Source organism: Anabas testudineus, chromosome 15 (genome assembly GCF_900324465.2).
Source record: "Anabas testudineus chromosome 15, fAnaTes1.2, whole genome shotgun sequence".
NCBI lineage: Eukaryota > Metazoa > Chordata > Actinopteri > Anabantiformes > Anabantidae > Anabas > Anabas testudineus.
Window position 1 is genome coordinate 20,922,095 of NC_046624.1, and position 21,948 is coordinate 20,944,042.

At 41.0% G+C, this 21,948-nt stretch overlaps 1 protein-coding gene across 14 annotated transcripts in view; it reads right to left on the bottom strand.

Moving 5' to 3' along the window:
• Positions 1-908: 908 nt before the first annotated feature.
• The window catches only part of LOC113159114 (reticulon-4), a 28,658-nt gene continuing 7,618 nt past the window's right edge, over positions 909-21,948 (bottom strand). For 3 of the 14 annotated variants that reach the window (XM_026355634.1, XM_026355632.1, XM_026355638.1), the window contains 8 exons: positions 21,417-21,470; positions 18,240-20,117; positions 5,595-5,802; positions 4,694-4,832; positions 3,627-3,696; positions 3,059-3,105; positions 2,150-2,208; positions 909-2,039 (listed from right to left, as the gene is read on the bottom strand). In XM_026355634.1, coding sequence (XP_026211419.1) covers positions 1,997-2,039; positions 2,150-2,208; positions 3,059-3,105; positions 3,627-3,696; positions 4,694-4,832; positions 5,595-5,802; positions 18,240-20,117; positions 21,417-21,470 — 2,498 coding nt within the window. In that variant the 3' untranslated portion in view covers positions 909-1,996. Of the gene's footprint in view, positions 2,040-2,149; positions 2,209-3,058; positions 3,106-3,626; positions 3,697-4,693; positions 4,833-5,594; positions 5,803-8,919; positions 9,023-13,487; positions 13,761-18,239; positions 20,118-21,416; positions 21,471-21,948 lie in introns of those variants that run through there. The other 11 variants (XM_026355637.1, XM_026355636.1, XM_026355639.1 and 8 more) reach the window with 6 other exon arrangements.

Genomic DNA, 21,948 nt, shown 5'->3' on the forward strand with positions numbered 1-21,948 from the left:
AACGGTTTTTATCGTTATTCAGCTGTTGAACGTTTAGCAGTCTCAGAGTTGATCTATATGCAGGGTTGGATTCAGGTGGACCTGGTCCAATGAGGTCTAGAGTCTACATGTTAATCCAGAAGAGTTAACGTAGTCCAGCTCTGAAAAGCCGTGTTTTTCATCCAGACCTGGTCTAAACTGGGCTAGTTGCTACCAAAAAACGAAAAAAAATCAGTTTTCAGAAAGAGACCAGGTCCTAAACAGTGTCCTGGTCCTGGTTTCACAGGTTTCTGTGGAGAATTTGCTTAAGAGACCTGCTTTTAAAATGACCTTCCAGGTTCCACACAAAGTGTGTGAAGCCAAAAAGTCAAACTGCTAATTAACAGATGAATTTAGATTAAAACAACAGCTGAACTTTGGATCAGTTTAATACACAAACCAGTAAATTTACCAATCGATCACTGATCAAATGTTCAGACTGAAGTTAGAGTCCAGTTCACACAATGAGTCGCTTCCATCAGTTCTTGTTTTTCTCCTCCGTCTGCAGGACGGGAAACGTTTCACCTGGTGTTGAACTGTTGCATCAACTGGTTCATTGAACTTTTTCCCCAACGTCTCAATGTGATTTTTTTAAATTAGATTTTATTTTGTTGGTGAACCAGAAACCAACTTCAGCCTCTGTTACACAGCACAATATTAAATCTGAGCAGAAGCTGCAGACGCTCGTTTGTGTTAATTAAGTTCATTGATAATTAAAGACATGAAAAAGTGAAGAAGTCAAAGTCAAACCTTCATTCTTACTCATTTCACCACAGACTGAGTCGCTCTGCTAAACTATGAGAAGGATCGATTCATTTTAACTTGATCATTAAACTCTGAACAGGATTTATTTCATAATAATTCTCAGTATTAACATCATTCACAGACACTTTCTTCGTCTAGAAGCTTTATTGATAACTGTTTACATCTCACAATGCATTCCACAAACACGGCTCCCGGCTGGAAGCTTTTTATCGTCACAATTGAAGTATGAAGTTTATCATTCACAATTATACTTGCATAACAAACAAATGCTCAAAGGTTTTCAAAGTCACATCAAGTTGTAACTTCTTTAATAATCAGCTCCACAGACAGCACGATTACTGGATTCTTTTTTCTCATGTGATCAATGTAAACGTGTCCCTTCCAGAGTTTCTCATTACTAGACAGCTGCAATGACATGAACAACTTGAATGTGTTTTATTTGTGTGGTAAAGGTTTTCTAGATGTTTCTAGCTAGTTACTCAGAAGCAATGAAGTTTTAATGGTTGGATAACCCCACCCCCCCACCCCCCCCACGTTGCCTCATCAGAAGTCAAAGACGTTCAGAAATCCGTCATTCGTCACATCGAGGCGAAACCACGCAGCACGTCACCGAGGACACCAGCTAAAAAGCTCCAGGGACACGACGGTAAAAATCACTAAATACATCGAACTCAGCGAGAATCCTCCTACTGAAAAAAGACTAATGGTGCTGTCGTCTTTCGACATCAACGAGACGAAGAGGAAACTCTCTCTGCTCGACTTGACTGAGCAGGGAGAGAAAACTAAAGTTGAACGACGAGAAAACACCGGGTGGCTGAGGGAGCAGCGGAGCTCCCACAATGCACCGGGTGGAAAGAGCGTCACTTCAAGACTCCGATTTGTTTGTGTGAGTTTCAACTTCTCGCAGAAACAAACATTTCAAAGCTTGATGTGAAATAAAAAAGGAGGGGAGACGTAATATGACGCGGCGAGCTCGGCCTCAGGAACCTGCTTTAAAACAGAAACCAAACAAAAAAAGATTCTCAACTGGAAAAAAAAGGTTTATTATTTTTGACAAATAAAGTTAGAAGGGCTGCGAACACGCCAGACCCCTCCTCTCCTCCTCCAGCCTTCCTTCATGTCCTCCCTCCCTCACCCCAAACCTCCCCTTCCTTCCCTCCGACCATCTTCCTCTCAGGACATCCTCGTTCCAAACTCCGACTTGTCGCTACCTTCACTCCGTCTTGCGTTTCATCCCGGGCACCTTCGCCTGGATCCTGCAGGACAAAGGTAAAGAACCACGTTTGTACAGAACTGAAGAACTAATAAGAACTAGTTACAGTCAATTCTTTCAGGATTCTACAGGAACATGAAAACGTCTACTCACTTTCCAACGATGTCTTTGATCTGGTTGTTGACCAGAGCCAGGTAGTGGTCGATCTGAGCCTGGAGACACACACACACACACACACACACACACACACACACACACACACACGACACACACACACACACACACACACACACACACACACACGACACACACACACGACACACACACACACACACGACACACACACACACACACACACACACACACACACACACACACACGACACAGTGAGTCGGCAGGAAACGAACAACATTTTCAGTTTGAAATTGGTTTCAATGTGTCCTTATGAAGAAAATAGTGTATAATAATAATAATAATAATAATAATAATAATAATAATAATAAATAATAATAAAATAATATAATAATAATAAATAATAATAATGATAATAATAATAATAATAATAATAATAATAATAAATAATAATAATAAATAATAATAATAATAATAATAATAATAATAATAATAATAATAATAATAAATAATAATAATAATAATAATAATAATAATAAATAATAATAATAATAATAATAATAATAATAATAATAATAATAATAATAATAATAATAATAATAATGATAATAATAATAATAATAATAATAATAATATATATTAGACTCAGACACTTTCTAAATGCTACATGTACGTATCTCAAACACTAATAAATCCCGTGTATAAAACTAATAATGTACTTATGTGTGTGACTCTAAACTCTCCTCTCGTGTCGGTTTTATTTCTAGCGACGAGTTCTTCTATCTTCAGGATGACGTCAATCTGTGACGTTTCGCTGGCTGCAGTTATTTAATTTTTTGGTGTGGAGGAAGATGAAGATGCTGATCTCTTCATCTCCTGGTTTACTGGGACAGGAAATGATGCATCATGGGTAAAGACTGAGGCTCTTACCTGGTGTTTCTCGTAAATGATCGGGCAGCTGAACGCTCCAATCAGACCTGAGCAAAAAGAAGAAAAGTCACTTCCTGTTTGATGGAATTCAAATTCTAAACTAAACCAGCGGTTTATTTTTAATTTATTAATTCTGTGATGAATTATTTTACATTTGCAGAATAAAGAGATGATGTTTTCTGCAGAAACAGCTACATGAAGTCAATTTAATACCAAGTAAAATCTAACTCGACACTAATCATCCAAATAAAAAGTGTACAACATTTACAATAAAGTTGCAACAAGAAGAATTATTTTCATTTTTATGTTTCATTGATGAGATTTAGTGAGAAAAACGTGTCCAAAAATCATCATCTTATCCAATCAACAGTTCAAAAATGATTGAAGACTATTTATTATCAAACAGATTTTTCAAAATTAAAAAGGTTCAAATTTGCTTTGTCAATTTTTCCAGTTATAAAAATATCTGCTGATTCATTATGTGTTGATCGACTTAAATCCACAGATGGATGCAGAACGTGTTTGTCTAACAAGCTGATCAATTTTTCAACATTCGACAGTTCCTTACCCAGAATAAGAAGAGTGAGCCCGTTGAACAAGGCACCGACGTAGGTCAGGATCCACATCAACACAGCAAACTGCAGGAAGGAGGACAAAGAAAAATGGAGGATTAAGCTGAAGAAGACAAAGACGACTGTTTTCGCTTTTAACAAAGAAATCATCTGCACAAGAGCAGTCACTAGTTTCTACTAAAGTGAAATTCTTTAATAAAGTCTTAAACTGTGGAAACAATCCTGATAAACCACTGATTTGAAGAAGAACCTTATTCTCTTCCTGCTTCATTATGTGATTTCTCATTATGAACACAGAACGGCACCAACGCGCGCTTAGTGTCAGTTACGACTCGTTCACCTCACTCAGTATCTGAACTGAACGCGACTCTGGAGCTGCAGGAACAGAAATATTTACAGTGCTTTAATGTGATGCGACAGGTTCCTGCTCGCGTTAATGATGAACACTGAAACAGCCGAAGGACAGAGAAAACATGGCTGCTAGCGACAAGACCCCACGGTTATAGAATCTGATTTACGACTGGAGGCAGATTAAACGTGTGCGACACTTTAACGACCTCCTGGTGCTGTTGTAAATATTCAGCGCTGGCACAGTAAAAACAACAACAGCAAATTCAGACAGAAGACAAACGGGAACGTCCCACAATGCATCCAGACGCACACAGGCCCGTAATCTGCTGAGGATTTTAAACATTCCTGAGGCTCAAACTTCTTCTCGATGGGATTAAAAGACTCAGACGTTTTTACCCTCTATGGGAATCTGTGCTGTTGCTCTCTGATGAAGTGTGTGCACGTCTGTATTTGGTCTGCAGGTCGGAGGGTGGGGGTGTGCAGCGAGGTGACGACGGGCCTCCGACAGCTGCGCGGCTCTGAAACCTCTCAGTGCAACTGTCATCGGCTACCAACACTGATCTACAGACATGAAGTCGCTGCCGATTAACACATCTGATCGTTACTAATCACAGGGTCAAAGGACAGGAGGTCCACGTCTGCATACGGCAGACAAGAGAACAACTCTCTTCATCTGTCCCAGTTCTGGTAGAGGAGCAGGAGCTGTTCAAACCTTGATGGAGTCGACCAGGTCCTCAACCAGGAACAGGCGCCGCAAGTCAACGATGATCTTGTTGAGTTTGGCCAAAACAACGTCGCTGTACTTGTGCACCGTGTCCTCAGACAGAGACACATCCTGGTCCAGGTACTGCCTGAGGGAGACAGCAGGGAACGAGTTAAATACAGAGCAGAGAGGAGGAGGATCTGCATTGGTGTGATTAGAATCCGAACAGATGAATTCAAGTTCTACGAATGTGGAGTTTCACTTCACAACATCCACATCTGGATAAAAAAGCTGATTTAAAGCTCAGAGATTCCTGTTGAGGTCTGAACACCTGTCCTGTCAGTAAAAATCTACATATCCAACTTTAACTCACATTCCAAAACTGTACAATCCAGAGAAATCACTCCGTACTTGGACCGTCGGCTAACTTTCCTCAGCTTATGTTAATCAGAGTTAATTAGCCTCTAATGTGCCGTGAGGCAGATTTGCAGGAGTCACGTGAAAACACAGTTAGAAGGTTTTGTCAGTCACAATCAGGTCATTGATTTCTATGATGAAACCAGACAAGCAGCGACTCAAATCCTACCCATCTCCATTGTTTTCACCTATTTAAAAACAGCATGATGTATTTTAACATTTGCCAATAACTGTGGTGCTGTGGAAGTCTAAGTTAATGTTCTCTGCTTCTGAGCACAGGAACGGTTTCTCTGATAGGACAATAAAATATCTTATGGAGACATAATTACTGTGCATTAATTATAATCTTGGAGCTAGAATATCTATATTTATGTGAGGGTGTTGTCTTCAGATGTCTGACATGTACCTGACTTTGAGATAAAGGTTGATACGTCCATGTACAGCATTATATAAATTATATACTATGTTTATGACTGTGGAGAATGGGACTCACTTGAATGGATGTCCCTCATCTGACTTCTGGATGGCCTGCAGGATGCCTTTGTATATCCTGAAGCAGACAGTGACTGAGAGCAGAGCCAGGCCGATGTACGAGCTGACGCTCACGATGCTGCACACCGTCAGGGAAAGGAGCAGCAGGAGGGCAGCGCCGAACACCACGCCTGTGGTCTTCACATCGCGCCAGTAGAGGAGATCCACCACTGCAGGAGGAGGAAGAGCAGGAGTGATGCTTAGAGTCAGTCAACCACAGGTCTTAGGTTTAGGTCCCTAAATGAAGCCCAGAGTCTGTGCACCGTCACTTTCTGTATTAAATACTAGAACTGGCTGGATAGATCTCCACAGGAACCCAGACCAAAAATTTAACTATTTATCTGCGACAGTTTCACCTTTTCTTTTAATGCCCAAAAACCAGAGATTTATTAAATAGTAGAAAATTAATTTGTGATATCCAATGTGGAAATTTGCTGGTTCACCCAGATAAAACAAAACATCCGTTTGAAAATGTTAATTCAGGCTTCAGGAAATAATAATAATCCAATCAAACATTTGAGTTTTTAATGTTATGTATGACCGGAGCAGAAATCATGAGATGGTCATAGGACACAGAAACAGTAAATTAAGTTTGTTAAGTGTGCAGAAAACGGCAGAAGGTTGAAGTTTCCCCAGGGAGAAAAGATTCCAAACACTGTTCTAATGTGGCTTTGCTGACAGTTGAAACTAGAGCCACATTTTCTGCTTCGGTTCTCAACTGACCGTCACATGGTTGGTGCATGTGAGTGAAGCATCTTTAAGTTCGTCTCCTTCCTCTCTGACCCCTCTGCTGCAGGGTCAGAGGTCACAAACTGACACTCATCCAGAGCTTACGAAACCCTGCAGGAGGAAACTCGTCTGACTCACTAGCGTCCTCGTCTCTGCGCCTTCTGGGCTTTCTCCCACTTTTCACCCCTGCCACAGTGATGACCTCCAAGTGATGCAACTCTAGCATCTGCCATGTTGGAGATCTTCAGCTTTGACCGGAACTTTATTTTACCTAACTTTTGATGTTCAGTTTGAAACTGGTGAGTTTTCAGAGTCAAGCTCTGATCCAGACTCACGTGGATAAATGCTAGAACTCATCTGCTCCTCCACCCCGTTTCCTGTCCTTGTGCCAGGTTTGGACAGACTACAGAGCTGATTTGTAAAATGGGTCATAACTACAATCAGCAGCAGTTTTTAATAGAGCTGCTAAAACTGAAAAGGCTGCAGAACGTTGGCGACTGATTCACCGAACATGAATTCGTAAAAATCAAATACAGGTTCTTGGGTCTTACTTTCCTTCCCTTTCAGAAGACTCTCAGAGATGGATGGTGGTCATGGTGGGTGGAGGGCTGAGTCCTGCACTGAGGATTCTTATATTTCACCAGGGAATTCCAGGCAGGTCAGTGGACAATATTAGAAGTGAGGGGGTCCCTGGTTTCCTATGAGTCTGAACAGCGTGTGCACATTACATCCAACTGCACGCTGGAATCTGACGGTTTAATGTTTCATTGGATGTTTCTGTGAATCTAATGTTAAAGAATATGTGCATTTCAGAATAAAATGACTTACAAACTTCGAAAGACAAAGAGCTTTCTGATAAGCAAAGCAGAATAAAATGCAAACAGACTGAGGAGAAGAGCTGATGCAGAGACCGACTGACCTACTACAATACGTTTGGCAGCAGACCAAAATGTTCCTGAAAATGGCCAAACAGCCATTAAATTAGCTTATGAGGCTAAAAATGTCAAAGAAGATTTCCTTCAAAAGAACTGTTGTGGATAAATCTAAATACTGTGCAGCAACAACAAATATAAATCATACTGCCGACATGTCTGCTGAACCAACAAGGGAACTACTTAAGATTAGTTAGGTTTTCATTCTCCTGGCTTTAACACCGTCACTGCTCGGACACACTGACCTAATGTATTCTTAATACTACAGGTGTTGCTGGAGTTCTGTAGATTCTGCAGAACAAGACACACCAAGACATCACTTTCTATTTTCTGACATGAGAGAGAAATAACTCAGCAGGTAATAATGAAAACAGTTAAATGCAGCCCTACCATCATTGGTAAGACATCAGAAAGGCTTTAAACAGCAGTTCCTTTAGTATTAATAACACCTGACTGAACAAACTCCATGTTCAACACAAAGTACATCAGTACGTCTGTTGCCTGGGAACCTCTGTGGAGCTGGAACCCATTTAACCACAGTCGATTATGCTCAAGTTATATTAAGGATTACCCTTTTTTTAAAAAGCACATTTTCACATGCTGCTGCTGTTTAACATCCTTGTTGATCTGAAACCACTGTGAAACAATGGAGCTCATTCAAAACTCATATCCAGAGGGCGTCTGCACATTTCAAAAAAACTACCTCATCACAGAAAATCTATCAGCTAAAGAACACATGATAAGTTTTGGCTGCAACTTATTATCTATATGTAATAATCAAAACGTTTAATGCTAATCATAGTCTCACTTGATAATTAATAATATGATCTAGACAAACAACTAATGGTTCATGTACAACGGGATTAATAATTAATAATGTTAGCAGCAGCAGGAACCCCTGGAGACTTGTTGGTTAACTTAGAGTCGTACACTTTTTAGACTTTTATCCTTTTTAAAGAGCTTCTTGCTCAGCAGCCTCTTCGTGTGGGCGTTGACAGCTGCTGCATTAGCCTTTAGCTAACCAGCTATTATCGATCACCATGCTAACTCGCCGTTAGCTCCGTTAGCCGCAGCGCAGCAGCTGAAGCCGGTGGCGGCCACAGAGAGCTATTGTTCGGGTATAAAGACCCTGAACAACCAGCACGGGAGGAGGAGGAGGAGGAGGAGGAGGAGGAGGTGGAGGTGAGGAAGGAGGAGGACCCGCGGTCCAAAAGCGGCCGCCTGGCTACATATGGTAGCAGGCGTGCTAGCTGCGCCGGAGCATGGCTAAAAATAGACCCCGCATCTCAGTGAGCTGAAGCCCGGCCGCTGGTCCCGTTTCACCGGCCGTTCTGTTTTAATCACACCGATGTCTCATCAACACTGTCCGCATCTTTAACTGTCTTATTGCCCGGTCAAAGACGCAGACTGACAGCCCCCCCACCGGCAGCTCAGTCCTCACCGCGGGGACAAAACGTCAAACCGTCCGGCATGACCTCGGCCGGCGGCCCGGTCCTCCTCCGACCGTCCGCGGGCCGATCGCAGCCTCACTCCCGGTGCTCATGCAAATACCAAAGCAGACAACGAGACAAAACCGTCAAAGGCAACAGAGATGGTCGGTAAACAAAAGACTTGGAGCAGACTAACCCCGTTTGGCGTCCATCTTGAACCAGCAGCAGCAGCAGCAGCAGCAGCACGGCGGCTCCGCCTGACGAGAGGGGACAGAGCCGGGGGAGACGGGGGGAGGGACATGCGCAGCTCGGTCCGAGTTGTACCTCAGAGCTGTGGTGTCGGTTCCACTGATCACCTGAATCAATTCACCTGAACCAATTCACCTGAATCAATTCACCTGAACCAATTCACCTGAACCAATTCACCTGAACCAATTCACCTGAACCAATTCACCTAAATCAATTCACCTGAATCAATTCACCTAAATCAATTCACCTAAATCAGCTAAATCACCTGAATCAATCCACCTAAATCAATTCACCTGAACCAATTCACCTGAATCAATTCACCTAAATCAATTCACCTAAATCAGCTAAATCACCTGAATCAATTCACCTGAACCAATTCACCTGAATCAATCCACCTAAATCAATTCACCTGAACCAATTCACCTGAATCAATTCACCTAAATCAATTCACCTAAATCAATTCACCTAAATCAGCTAAATCACCTGAATCAATTCACCTGAACCAATTCACCTGAATCAATCCACCTAAATCAATTCACCTAAATCACCTAAATCAATTCACCTAAATCACCTAAATCAATTCACCTGAATCAATTCACCTGAATCAGCTAAATCACCTGAATCAATTCACCTGAATCAATTCACCTAAATCAGCTAAATCACCTGAATCAGCTAAATCACCTGAATCAATTCACCTGAATCAATTCACCTAAATCAGCTAAATCACCTGAATCAGCTAAATCACCTGAATCAATTCACCTGAATCAATTCACCTAAATCAGCTAAATCACCTGAATCAGCTAAATCAATTCACCTAAATCACCAGAATCAATTCACCTAAATCCGCTAAATCACCTGAATCAGCTAAATCACCTGAATCAATCCACCTAAATCAATTCACCTGAACCAATTCACCTGAATCAATTCACCTAAATCAATTCACCTAAATCAGCTAAATCACCTGAATCAATTCACCTGAACCAATTCACCTGAATCAATCCACCTAAATCAATTCACCTGAACCAATTCACCTGAATCAATTCACCTAAATCAATTCACCTAAATCAGCTAAATCACCTGAATCAATTCACCTGAACCAATTCACCTGAATCAATCCACCTAAATCAATTCACCTAAATCACCTAAATCAATTCACCTGAATCAATTCACCTGAATCAATTCACCTGAATCAGCTAAATCACCTGAATCAGCTAAATCACCTGAATCAATTCACCTGAATCAATTCACCTAAATCAGCTAAATCACCTGAATCAGCTAAATCACCTGAATCAATTCACCTGAATCAATTCACCTAAATCAGCTAAATCACCTGAATCAGCTAAATCACCTGAATCAGCTAAATCACCTGAATCAATTCACCTGAATCAATTCACCTAAATCAGCTAAATCACCTGAATCAGCTAAATCAATTCACCTAAATCACCAGAATCAATTCACCTAAATCCGCTAAATCACCTGAATCAGCTAAATCACCTGAATCAGCTAAATCACCTGAATCAGCTAAATCACCTAATTCAGCTGAATCACCTGGACTCGGTCATTTACACCTCTGAACACCTACAGCCACCATGTGAGCTCCTGTTTTCATCAAGTTGTTAAACCAGGATTTCATGAATGTTTTCTTTATGTCTAATAAATGAAGCTAAGGACTAAAGATCAGCTGATACCACTGAATTGTTGTGTGGTGTTTTAGAGCATTAGAGACTCGGACTCGTGTCCGAAGTTCAGTACAGACAGAGGTGTGTTTGTCAGTGAAAGGTTTTCAGTGATCAGGAGAGATTCATGGAGGATTATGATGGGAGGAGCGGGTGGAGGCTTGGGCTGTAACAGTAACAGAGACTAAAATAAGGAGTTCCTACCCAACAAACAGAGACTGCACATGAGAGTTTTTAAAAATCCATGTAAGGAGCTCCAGTCTGTCCAGGAAACACCAGGTGCATGCTGGGAGTCCAAAACAGAGCTGATGACTCCAAATGTAGAGCAGTGGCATCTAACGAACATTTCCTTTAGTTAATGAACTTTTAATGGAAATGTTCTTTGCTGACACATGCTTCTTTTACTTGTTCAGTAGATTAACACTCACACATTTAGTGCACTAAGGCTGCGCAGGACTTCAACGAAGGATCATTTTCATTTTAGATTAAGGGGCTGATTATTTTTACACTGTCAAATGCCTTGTTGAGCTGTCAGTTGAAGTATACTGAACATTATTGAGTTTGGTTCACATTTAAAAATCTGTAACAATTAATTCTTCTGCATATTTGCATAAAAACCTAATATATAAAAACACTTCCTTTTTCAGTTTAGAATAATTTATCACTAACTAACCATCACAGATCAAACTGTAAAACGATAATAAACCTGCTGGATAGTGTCATATTTCAGTGCATCATCTCGTTTTCACTCGACTAAACCTAAAACATTTCATATCAGGTGTAAAAGAGACGCTGGAACTGCCATGTTTAGAACGTCTTTATCATTTATCACTACAGTTCTGTCAATAAGTATTCGTGGCAGATCTAAATGCTCTTACACTCAAACAGCCATTTCTGATTTCTCATGTTGAACATTGAACAATGAGCTCAGCTTGAACAGGGAAGGGGAGAAAGATGAGTCACTGTGCTGGTGAAAATGTGTGAGAGGTGAAAAAGATAAAGTTCCTCATCTGTGGACACTGTTTAGTTCAACTTGCAACATAAAGCTTGGTTATTTCACTACTGGTCTTCCTGACACGCAAACCAATTCCTGCTTTGTCACAGTGCATCTCTCCCTCTTCACCGTCACCTCACAGAGACAACACCTCCTTTCAGTCGTGCCGCCGGCTCGTTGTGCCACACATGGTCCTCGCTCGTTACTGGCTCCATGAATGACGGCTTGATGACCAGAGCTGAGCTGACAGACTGTTAGGAAGCTCACACACAGCACAAAGGCTTCAGTGTCGAGCAGAGGAGCGACAGCACCACAACGGCCACAGATGATGCAACAACTGCAGGACCCACGATGATCAGCAGAATGAGAACAAACCAATGCCAACAGTCTGTATATGTTGTATCCACAGTTTCACCTGAATCTAAATACACTTTACTTTTTACTACTTTAATACTGCACATACTGTCCCTAAACACTACTATCATGTTGTCTGCACACTGGAAACTACAATGACTTATTGGGTACATTAATTTATTTAGTATGTCACTGGGTAAATACCAATAAAGTCTATAAATATAATTAAAGAGCCAGAGGGCCTCTTTTAAATGACTACACACAGACTCAAAGAGACAAAACCAGACAAAGAGATGCAATGACCCCAAAAAGACAAACAGATTTTAATTTCTTAGTCAAGTGTTTCTTCAGTTGTAGAAGTAAATTCTTCTCCTAACAAGTAGTTTATCACTGTGCCAACAGTCACAACAGTTATTTAGAGGAGACCACTTCCTGAAAGTGCAGCATCATCCACTGTAAACAAGTTATTTAAACAAAATTTGCTGTGTAAAATGGTCAAATGATCCATAAAATGAAGCTGTAGATAGTAAGATATTAGACATTTTGTCTGAATGGTTTCAAACCAGTTTTAAATCAGTCGACTGTTTAAAGTTCATCGTTTAGTGATGTCTGATAATGAAGCTAAAATAATTAACAGGAACATTAACAAGAATTATGTTAAATAGTTTCACAGAGCCTGAGGCAGTTTTTCTTTGCAATAGTCCGTTTAATACAAAGAGAACATGAAACGTTTGGTATTGTATTATTATAATATGGTATTAGCATTTCACCGGCACACTAGCCAATCATTAGACAGCCAGATAACGTCACTCTTCACACAAATCCCTCCTCCTCCTCTCCACTGTCCACCTTTAGTCACAGTGCCTGACTGTCCAAAGGTCCTCTCTGCCAGAAAATGGCCCTGAAGCTGCTGCAGTCGAATGACATCTACACCCAGTGCAATAAAATCTGTGACAGCAGATCTGAGTCCAGAAAGCCCAGAAAACATTGATAAGAAAACAGTGGAGTAGAGTCACAGCTGATCTCCTGAACAAAAACTAGTCCCAGATGACATTATCTTATGAAACAACATGCCTTTACTATTCATTCAACTACTGTTCGACTCAATCGAAAACATTTAATGTCCTGTGATGTGCAAATCAACCTGACATTTTGCCATGTTTAGTCTCAAAGTTTCCAACAATTGGGTTCTGTAAGTTGCATTTGAATCAATGGACAGGCAGGGAAAAGAGGTAAAAGTGCTGCGATGTCTGACTGACCGACCGACCGACCAGTTCACCTCTAATGAGCGTAAATCTCAAGCATCTTCGTCCTACAGTCAGCAGACAAACCAACATGTCAGAAGAATTAAAGTCAAGGCAGTAACAAATAAGCACCTTGCAGCAGTCAACACCTTCCACACTGAGGCAGGAAGGGCCACTATCCTGCACTACCTACAGCAGAGAAACTGTCCAACAAGCAGGAGAAACAGACAGAAAGGTGGAGGTATACCCTGTTCTCTCCAGTGCTTTGCAGCAGGCTCGCACTCTCTTTTGTCCACAGAGTTGTCCTCCATGCCGTCCGATCAGCAAACACACATTCCAGATAGACAGCGGCCAGGAACAGGCAGTAAATGTAAATGTGTTCGGCTGCAGGAGGAGGAGGAGGAGGAGGAAGAAGAAAAAGAGGGAGGGGAGAACCCGTGCAAGGCTTCCTCTGGGGGGAGACAACTGCAGCGAGCGAATGAAGTCTGTCCTGCAGGCGTGCTGTCAGCTGACTGTCTGCTGCCAATGCTCTGACGCAGCAACTATAAACATCTCTGCCTCACCTCCTCCCTCCCCGCTCTGGGTTTTTGGCACACTTCCTCCTCCCCCTCAACACCGCCCGATCTTCCCTTTCCTCTCTTCTTTTCCCTTCGTCATCCCTCCTCCTTCCCACACCCGATGCTTTCTAAAATCTGTTGACGAAGCGAAGTGAGACTGAGCAGATGAAGAATGTCTGTTCATCAGCTGTAGGTCTGAAGAAAACGGCCTGTTCCCTTGTATTAAACTACAATTCACCATTAAAGTGGATGGAACCTGTCAGGATGGCTACTGAACATACAGCTTCTTTAGGGCAGAAATAAAATATTCCATTAGTGTAATCTATACAATGTGTAACTGACGTCTTTAGATTTTGTTTGGCCCAGTGTCCAAAACCTAAATTTATCCAGTTTACTGTGACGTTTATTTATAGAAATCAGTGATTATATCCAAGTTTTTCTATGGATGCTCGTCTCTAGAAAACATTTCACATTTACCAACTTTGACATCTTTTGTTTTATTGATTTGACCTTTTCTAGGTTTGAAACCATCGTTTTGAGACCTGGGTAAATAGGTTTAAACCTTCCAGTGATGCCAACAAGGAGTTCAATGATAACACAAAAGAATGATTGACATAAGTAGAAAACAAATAGAAAAGGTTTTCTGATCAGAGTTTGATCTGGGCAGTAATCACCGACTCCTTTCACTAGAGGGCACTGGTCTCATGTTATAGGCCTTTCTCCTGTTTCTTTATGAGGCAAACACAAACCTCCAGAAGCCTTCAGAGCACCGTTCTGTTTGTTTTAATGCTTGTTTGCATGACTGGAACTTGTTAAAGATCTGAACTGGATCAACCTTATTTGAATAAAACTCTAATTTGGCTTTTTAACATGAAATCTTATCTGTTTAAAATGAAAACAATGTGAGATGTGGTATTTCTCTGAGACGTTCTGGTGGTTCTGAGGAACAGGAAAAGCGCTGCTCTTTGAACAGACGTTATGAAGAAATGTTTTTTATGTTGTTTGGAACATGTTGTCCATCAGCAGAAGGTATTTGTGCCTTTTGATTTATGTATTGACTGGTTTGTTTGTTCACTGTTAACATAGATTTCTAAGGTTTGGACACCAGTTAAACCCATCTGAACTGACCTGATGGTGTCAAGTTAAAAATAAACGGATGACCGACAGTTCAGCGGTGAAAGACAGTTATATAAAAAGAACAGCGTTTGCCTGTGCGAGGACAAAGCAGCACAAAGTGACCCATCACCTTGATCCGAGTCCCTGAATGACTTTGCTCTCCACTGTTTCCCTGCTGATGTAATCCACTGAGGAAACGTGACACAGAACGGTCAATGACAGCATAAATCTGGGGACGACGATTACAGTTTAACAGTCCGCCGACTTCTGTTACGTTTCATTTTCAAATGACAAGTGAAGCATGATGGAAACGAGCTCTCTTTTCTAGAATTAAAGCAGAAGCTACGTCAATGTCTTTAAAAATATTAATTAGTCAATTCAATATGAATAAATGTTGATTTTATTAAAATGCTGTCGTGTTACATCACTGAAGCTCTTTCATCTCAAATGGCTGATTTACCTACAAATGAGAGGCTGAAAGGAAATTAGCCAGGCAACCTTTCATGGATATAATACAGCGTGAGAGATTACCCAGAAAGTCACATTCATATGGTTCGTGTTTAATCCACTGATCCGTCGCAGCAACCTGATGATTTTTTTGAGGTTTCAAATCTGCTTCCAAATCACTGTAAAACTATCTCCCCATCCCCATAGCCCACTAGTTCGACTGCAGACTACTCACCATGTCTAATTATGCAGGTTTTATTTACAGGTTTGGATATTCACATATTTCTGGTGGCTGGTAAATGTATAATATAATAAAATGTGAACATGCTGCATTCTTAGGGGGTTAATGATAGCATCTGCTAATTAATTAATTAAGTACAAAATTAATAATTTTTCAAGTACAAAGATTAAGTTAGAAATGTTTATACATAATTTGATGAAGCCTGTGATTTATACTTTAATTAAACTGACGAGAAAGTTTAATGATCAGATCATTAATTAGTCCTGAGATCATTGAGGTAAATAAAACAATTATTTATAGTTGATCAACTAAATATCAATAAACTTATGATTACTTATATCATACGTTTATCATAACTTATGATTACTTATATCATACGTTTATCATAACTTATGATTACTTATATCATACGTTTATCATAACTTATTATGATTGTCTGGTTCTTGAGTTGTTGGTCAAACCAAAAAAATCTAATGGGATTAACTGAGAAGTAAACTTCTATAAAGTAAAACTAAAATAATGAAGATAATAATTAAGAGTTTAATCAATAAGAAAAAAGTCTGTCACAGCCCTAATAGTAAAAGCTCACAGCTATTTCTGTAGTGTATGAGCATATGAAACATCTAAGTTTAGTTTATGTTAAATAAAACATATTTATATAATAAAGACCAATGAGAATGAAGGTATTCTGTTAAATTCTGAATACAATGCAGACGGGAGGTTTTCGATCGCAGCGCTGCACCTTAAGTTGTATAATGAAGAACATTTGCTGAGTGGTTTCTGGGTCAGAGAACCCTTTGTGGGCCTGCCAGTGTCGCAATGCAGGGAGAGGGACGAGGAGGAGGAGGAGGAGGAGGCTTTAATTAACACACATACAGTTAAAGCTCCAGCAGCTCGTCCCAAAGAGCAAAGTCTGTTCTGTTCTGCTTTAGTTACACAGCAGCTGAATAAAGGCAACATTCTGGTGGAGGTGCAAGTGTGGAGGCGTATTAACTGATCGATATCAGTTTAAATAAAACTGAGTCATCCATTAAAATGAAGAATAAGCACTGCTGTCTTCAGAGAGACGGCAGAGACTCGAGGGCCCGTTCATCACTTTCTAGAAGTGAAGGAGGCAGCATCTAGGAGACTTCTCTGAAATATAATTTGATGCCGTTTTATCCTCAGATACAGTGATTAGCTCAGGACACAACAAAGATGTACGACAAACACCGGGTTTTAAGGAGGAAAAAGCATCTATGTGATTACAGAGATAAGAAGCCGTTTCACTGTTAATGTGGGCGTGTTGTTTAAAAACCCTCCCAGTACAATCAGAACCACTTTTACTTTTTATTATGTGTGTAAATTTTAATGTACAACTATTATTCAGATTCTATAAACTGATCAAAATCTAAACTTTACACTTTAGAAAAAGTGTAAATTGGATCTGAAGGTTATTAAACAACCTCCAGAACCTTTATTTTGATGAACAAAATTCAAAAACGTATTCACTGAAGAAATAAAAGTTAGAAAGCAGCATCATGTATCACTTAACTTCTTGTCCATTTATTCAGTTTTATTCAGTTAATCGTTTTTTAAATTAAATGCTGACAGAGTCTAAACTTTAAATTTACAAAGATATAAAATATCAAACTTTCACATGTAATTTTCTGCCGTCTTTAAAAAAGTCCACTATTGGTGACTTCAGTAAACCTTTTTTTGTGGACATAAGTTCCTGTACTATTTGTTCACCACTTTGCTTTCTGTTTTCCGTTTACCTCACAGTATGTGACCATCAGCTGTCCATAAATAACCACTGTAGATAAATACTTCAACAAGTTCAACAACCTCTAAGGTTTTTACAGCACAAGTTATTTCGTACAAAGGTTATCAGTAAGTTTTTAGCCTTAGGTACGTGAACTCTGATGTAATCCTGTGTAACAGGGTGTGACTGGTAGTTCTGCATGTTCTGATAATGTATGTAGTCCTGAGTGGGTGAGTGGGCGTTGGGGTCTATAAGGTGGTATCGAGTTTCAGATTGGTATGTCGAGTTATTTCCAGAGCGAGGAGAAGCTAAAACCAGACTGACAGGAATCTAACTCGACAGCAAAAATGTTCAGTGGGCAAACAAACGGCCGTGCAGCTGTTTGTCGACTGCACAGAGGTTTGACCACGGCTGTAACCACGTAAAATATTTAGTACTTATTCAGTGGATTTAAGAGAGATAAAATTAAAAGGGTTCATATTTTTAAGAGGTTACTTACCACACTTAAAATGTAAAAACAAAATGAAACAATATGAACAGAAATTATGTTATTCTGACGAGACAAACGCACAAAATTCAGCAAACCAAAGGCCAAACCACAATGAAGTCACGACCACACAAATGAAACCAGACGTTACAAAATGCAAAGGTTAGTTTTCAAAGTAAAGACAACAAAGGACGATGCAAGAAAGGAAAGGTGACCATGAGGAGAAGGTGATGGGATCTAATGCAGCTGCTTGTTGGTCAGTTTGGTGGGTTGGAGAAAAAACTGAGGAGAACCAAAGACTGAAGATGAAAATGATGCCGATGAACATGGAAGTGCCAGTGAAAACCGAGGAGGGTGTGTGTGTGGGGTGGGGGGGTGGTTTCCATGCCAGAACTGGGTTTTTTTACCTGCTCTTATGTTCACGTTTGGCATCTTAAACAGTTTGCCGCCCTCCACGCTCGTCTTAGCGACCACCTCGTCTGGTTTGCAAACAGGGGAATGGGTGAGTGGAACATGGGATGGGGGCTTCTGGATGTCAAGCTTCTCCAGCTCAGCCTTGATCTTCTGGGGGGAGGCCTGGGTGAGGAGGAGGTAGGAAGTCTGACTTGGTGCCTCTTCTTCAACCTCTGGAGGTGGGGTTACTTTTGGAGGTGGAGCAGAAACTGGAGAAGCATCTTTCTGCCCAAAGCTAAGATCATCATCCATGGGGATCTCTGGGGGTTTGGAGGAGGCAAACTTTGATGTATCCAGAGCCTCAAGGAACTCATCAATAACGCCTTTGGGTGGTCGCTCAATGAACTCAAACTCCTCAGAGGACACTTCATGCTCAGAAACCTCCTCGGCTACTTCTGCCTCCTCCACCTCCATCTTCAGGTCTTTCTTCTCGGTTTCCACCTGGAAGATGGCAGGATTTTTGGCCATAGCTTCCAAGACTGGAGACAGAGAGTCTGCTGTTGGCGACTCAGAGTCCGAATCCTCAGCAAGGGTCTTTTTGCTCTGGAAGTCAAGTGGCTCAAACTTCTCTGTGATTTTGGGAGAATCGTGGCTTGAGAACCAATCTCTCTGCTCGATCTTGACAGGTTCCTCTTCCTTGACCTTAGTCGGGGTAGTTTCCTCTGCCTCTTTGACAAGATCGAAGGCTCCAAAGCTTTTATCGTCATCAGTTTTTGCTTTGTCGGCAGCTTTCTCTTCCATCTCCTCAGCCATCTCCTTCAGAAGGGACACTTTAGCATCAAAAGCAAATGGGTTGTTAGCTGACAGATTGATTGGAGGGTTGGGGGACTCCATCATCCTACGTTCTAGGATGGGGCTCTGCTCCTCTGGGCTTCCCTCAGAGGATCCGGAGTCAATTTTGTCAGGGTTCAGCGGGGAAGACTTCAGGATGTCTGGAAGAGATGGCGGCAGAGCAGAATCCTCCTCTTCATCTTCATCATCATCTTTAAGACCAGATGAAAACTGGTTGACAGACTGCATGAGTGATTCTGCAGCCATCTTGCCCGTCTCAAAAGTTTTAGCCTCATCTAAGAAAGATGGTGGGCTGTCCTGGGACTCCCCAGTCTGCCCATACTGAACCAGATCTGGTGTTGGACTCTCTGACATTTTTGAGGCCCTGCTGTCAGACTTGGAGTCTCCAAAATGGGAGTAGCCACTGTCTGCCAGTGGAGAGTAGCCCTCAAATGGATTGTTATTCTTCTTCACCTCATACATCAAGTCATCATCTTCATCAGACTGGTTGCTGTGGAGGTCTGGCTCATACCTGGAAGAGCTAATGGGGGCTGTGTCCTTGGAGAAGCTGTCCATGGAGACCTTGGGGCTGTCTTGAGTTGCAAGAAGTGGTGAATCCCAGTGCTCTGTTGGGTTAGAGGAGGCAAGGTCAGACTCAGGGACCTTCATCTGAGGGTTCACAGGGGAGGGACCAGTGTCTGAGGACCTGTCTGAGCTAATCAGCTTCTCTTCAGGTGAGAAGGAAACTCCGCTGTCTTCACATGGGTTATGAGGCCCTGGGTCTTTCCCTAAACTCAGGTAAGGACCAGCTAATGGATCTAGAAGGTCTTCCTTATTCTTACTATGGCTCGGTCCAGTGTCACCCTCTTCACTCTCCCAAAGCATGTCCTTGGAATGAGCAGTGGGGGGTTCAGTGGAGAAGGAGCCCAAGGGTGCAGCAGATCCCGAAACAGGAGGCTGGTTGGGACTCTCGGTCAAAGAGAGCTCTTCCAGAGAGTCAGGGGAGTGAAGAGGGGAGATAGGAGAGATGGGAGCAGGGGAATCACCCTTCTGCCCAAGTGCTTGAGTAGAGAGGGAGGAGGGAGAATGCAATACAGCACATATCAAAGACATACTCCATTCCTTACAGTGCCCACCACACCTGGGTAGAACATTTTGAGGAACGTTTAGATATTACTACCAGACAACTGCTGCTGAAATGTTGGCTGTGGCTGGTAGAAAACTCACATAAGGACTGGTCAATGACTGACCATTTCTCTTTACTCCAAAAAGTCAGTTAGGTGACAGATTAATAAGCTCACAACCACCCAGCGGTTAAAGGGCTACACACTTAAAACCTGCCTGAAAACAAGACTGCAATAACTGAACTGGGCCAAATACAGGGCAATATTTTATTCTGCAACAGGTATGAAGTAGTGTAGGTTGTTTCATATTCATAGATAAGACCATCTTATTGGCGTCTGATATCTTAAGGAGGACATTACCAGGCCAACACTGAGTTATACAGAGGGTTTTACATTAATTTTATATAGCCATAATTTGATAAACCTAAATTTTAATTGGTTTTGATTGAGTCTTTTAAATTTAATCAGTACTAAAACTATTTGGTTAGTTTGAATTTAACATGTAATGGAGGAAATAAAATCATGATATGTAAGATCAAGGTCTCATCTCATCATTTACAACTCCTAGATTGTTCTCAAATTACCAATATTTTCAAAAGTCATTGAAGAATGGGGTTGTCTATCTGGACCAATTTAGTTATACAGATAATTTGAATTGTGCTTGCATGGCCTGTTACTGTCAATTCCGTTTCCTTGGAACTAAAACAGGACTACAATAAATGACTGCAAGTGTATACTACCTGCTACAGTCAACATTTTGCAGCACTGTCGACCACACTGGTTTAAAGCATGGTAGTAGAATAATTTGAGCCCCAGGTCTGGTGCCAATACATCATGCCCAAAGTGTTAGCAGATAATGATTCCTCTCAAAGAACATTTTCAAAATACAGTCAACAAAAATGAATTCAACACACAAATATTGTTCCAGACCTTTCAGTCACTGAGGAGAATCATTATTCTTCTACAAACTACTTGTGTAAGTTTACATCAGTCTACTCCACAACAATCATGTGAGTCACAATGCAACACAAGCAAAACCAAACAGCAGATTTAGTGTTTGAGAGACAAATTCAGAGGCATCTTATGTAAATGTTACAGGTGACAAAAATCTACAGCTTCTCACATGCAATGGGTAATTTTTGCCACTTAAATTAAGGATGACAAACGAGGAAGAGAACTAAAGAAGTGGTGAGAGACAACGGCGACAGGGAAACACAGCGAGCAGAGAGAACTTGCCTGTAGGGAATTGCATCAGAGGATGAGTCTGAGCTGTAGAAAGAGAAGGTACATCTGTGGAGGAAATGAGAGAGAGAAAGCAGCAGAGAGTGAGTTTAGTCAGCGTGTAAAAGCCCGAAGGAGGAAGACCAGGAAAGTGACAGGAATCATCACCACTGAGAAGATCTGAGAGTTCGTACGAGGGTCGCCTTTGGCTTTGCAGTCGTTTTATTCATGCAATTTTAAAATCCTGTTCCCTAGAAAACAACGGCTAATCATTTACCACACAGCTAAACACATTTAATCAAGTACTGTACTTCAGTGCAAAATTAAGGTACTTGTACTTTGCTGGAGTCTTTTCTTTGCATGACACCTCCACTTCAAAGAAATACTGTGACAGCATTCATGTGACATCTTAAGGTACTTTACAAATTATGGTTTCTCCATTGAAAATATAAAACACTTGTTATTAGTAACCAACAGTAAATATTACCAAGTTGAGCGCAAACAATGTTTCATGCACAAATTAACTGCATTAATCTGCCTTAAATGC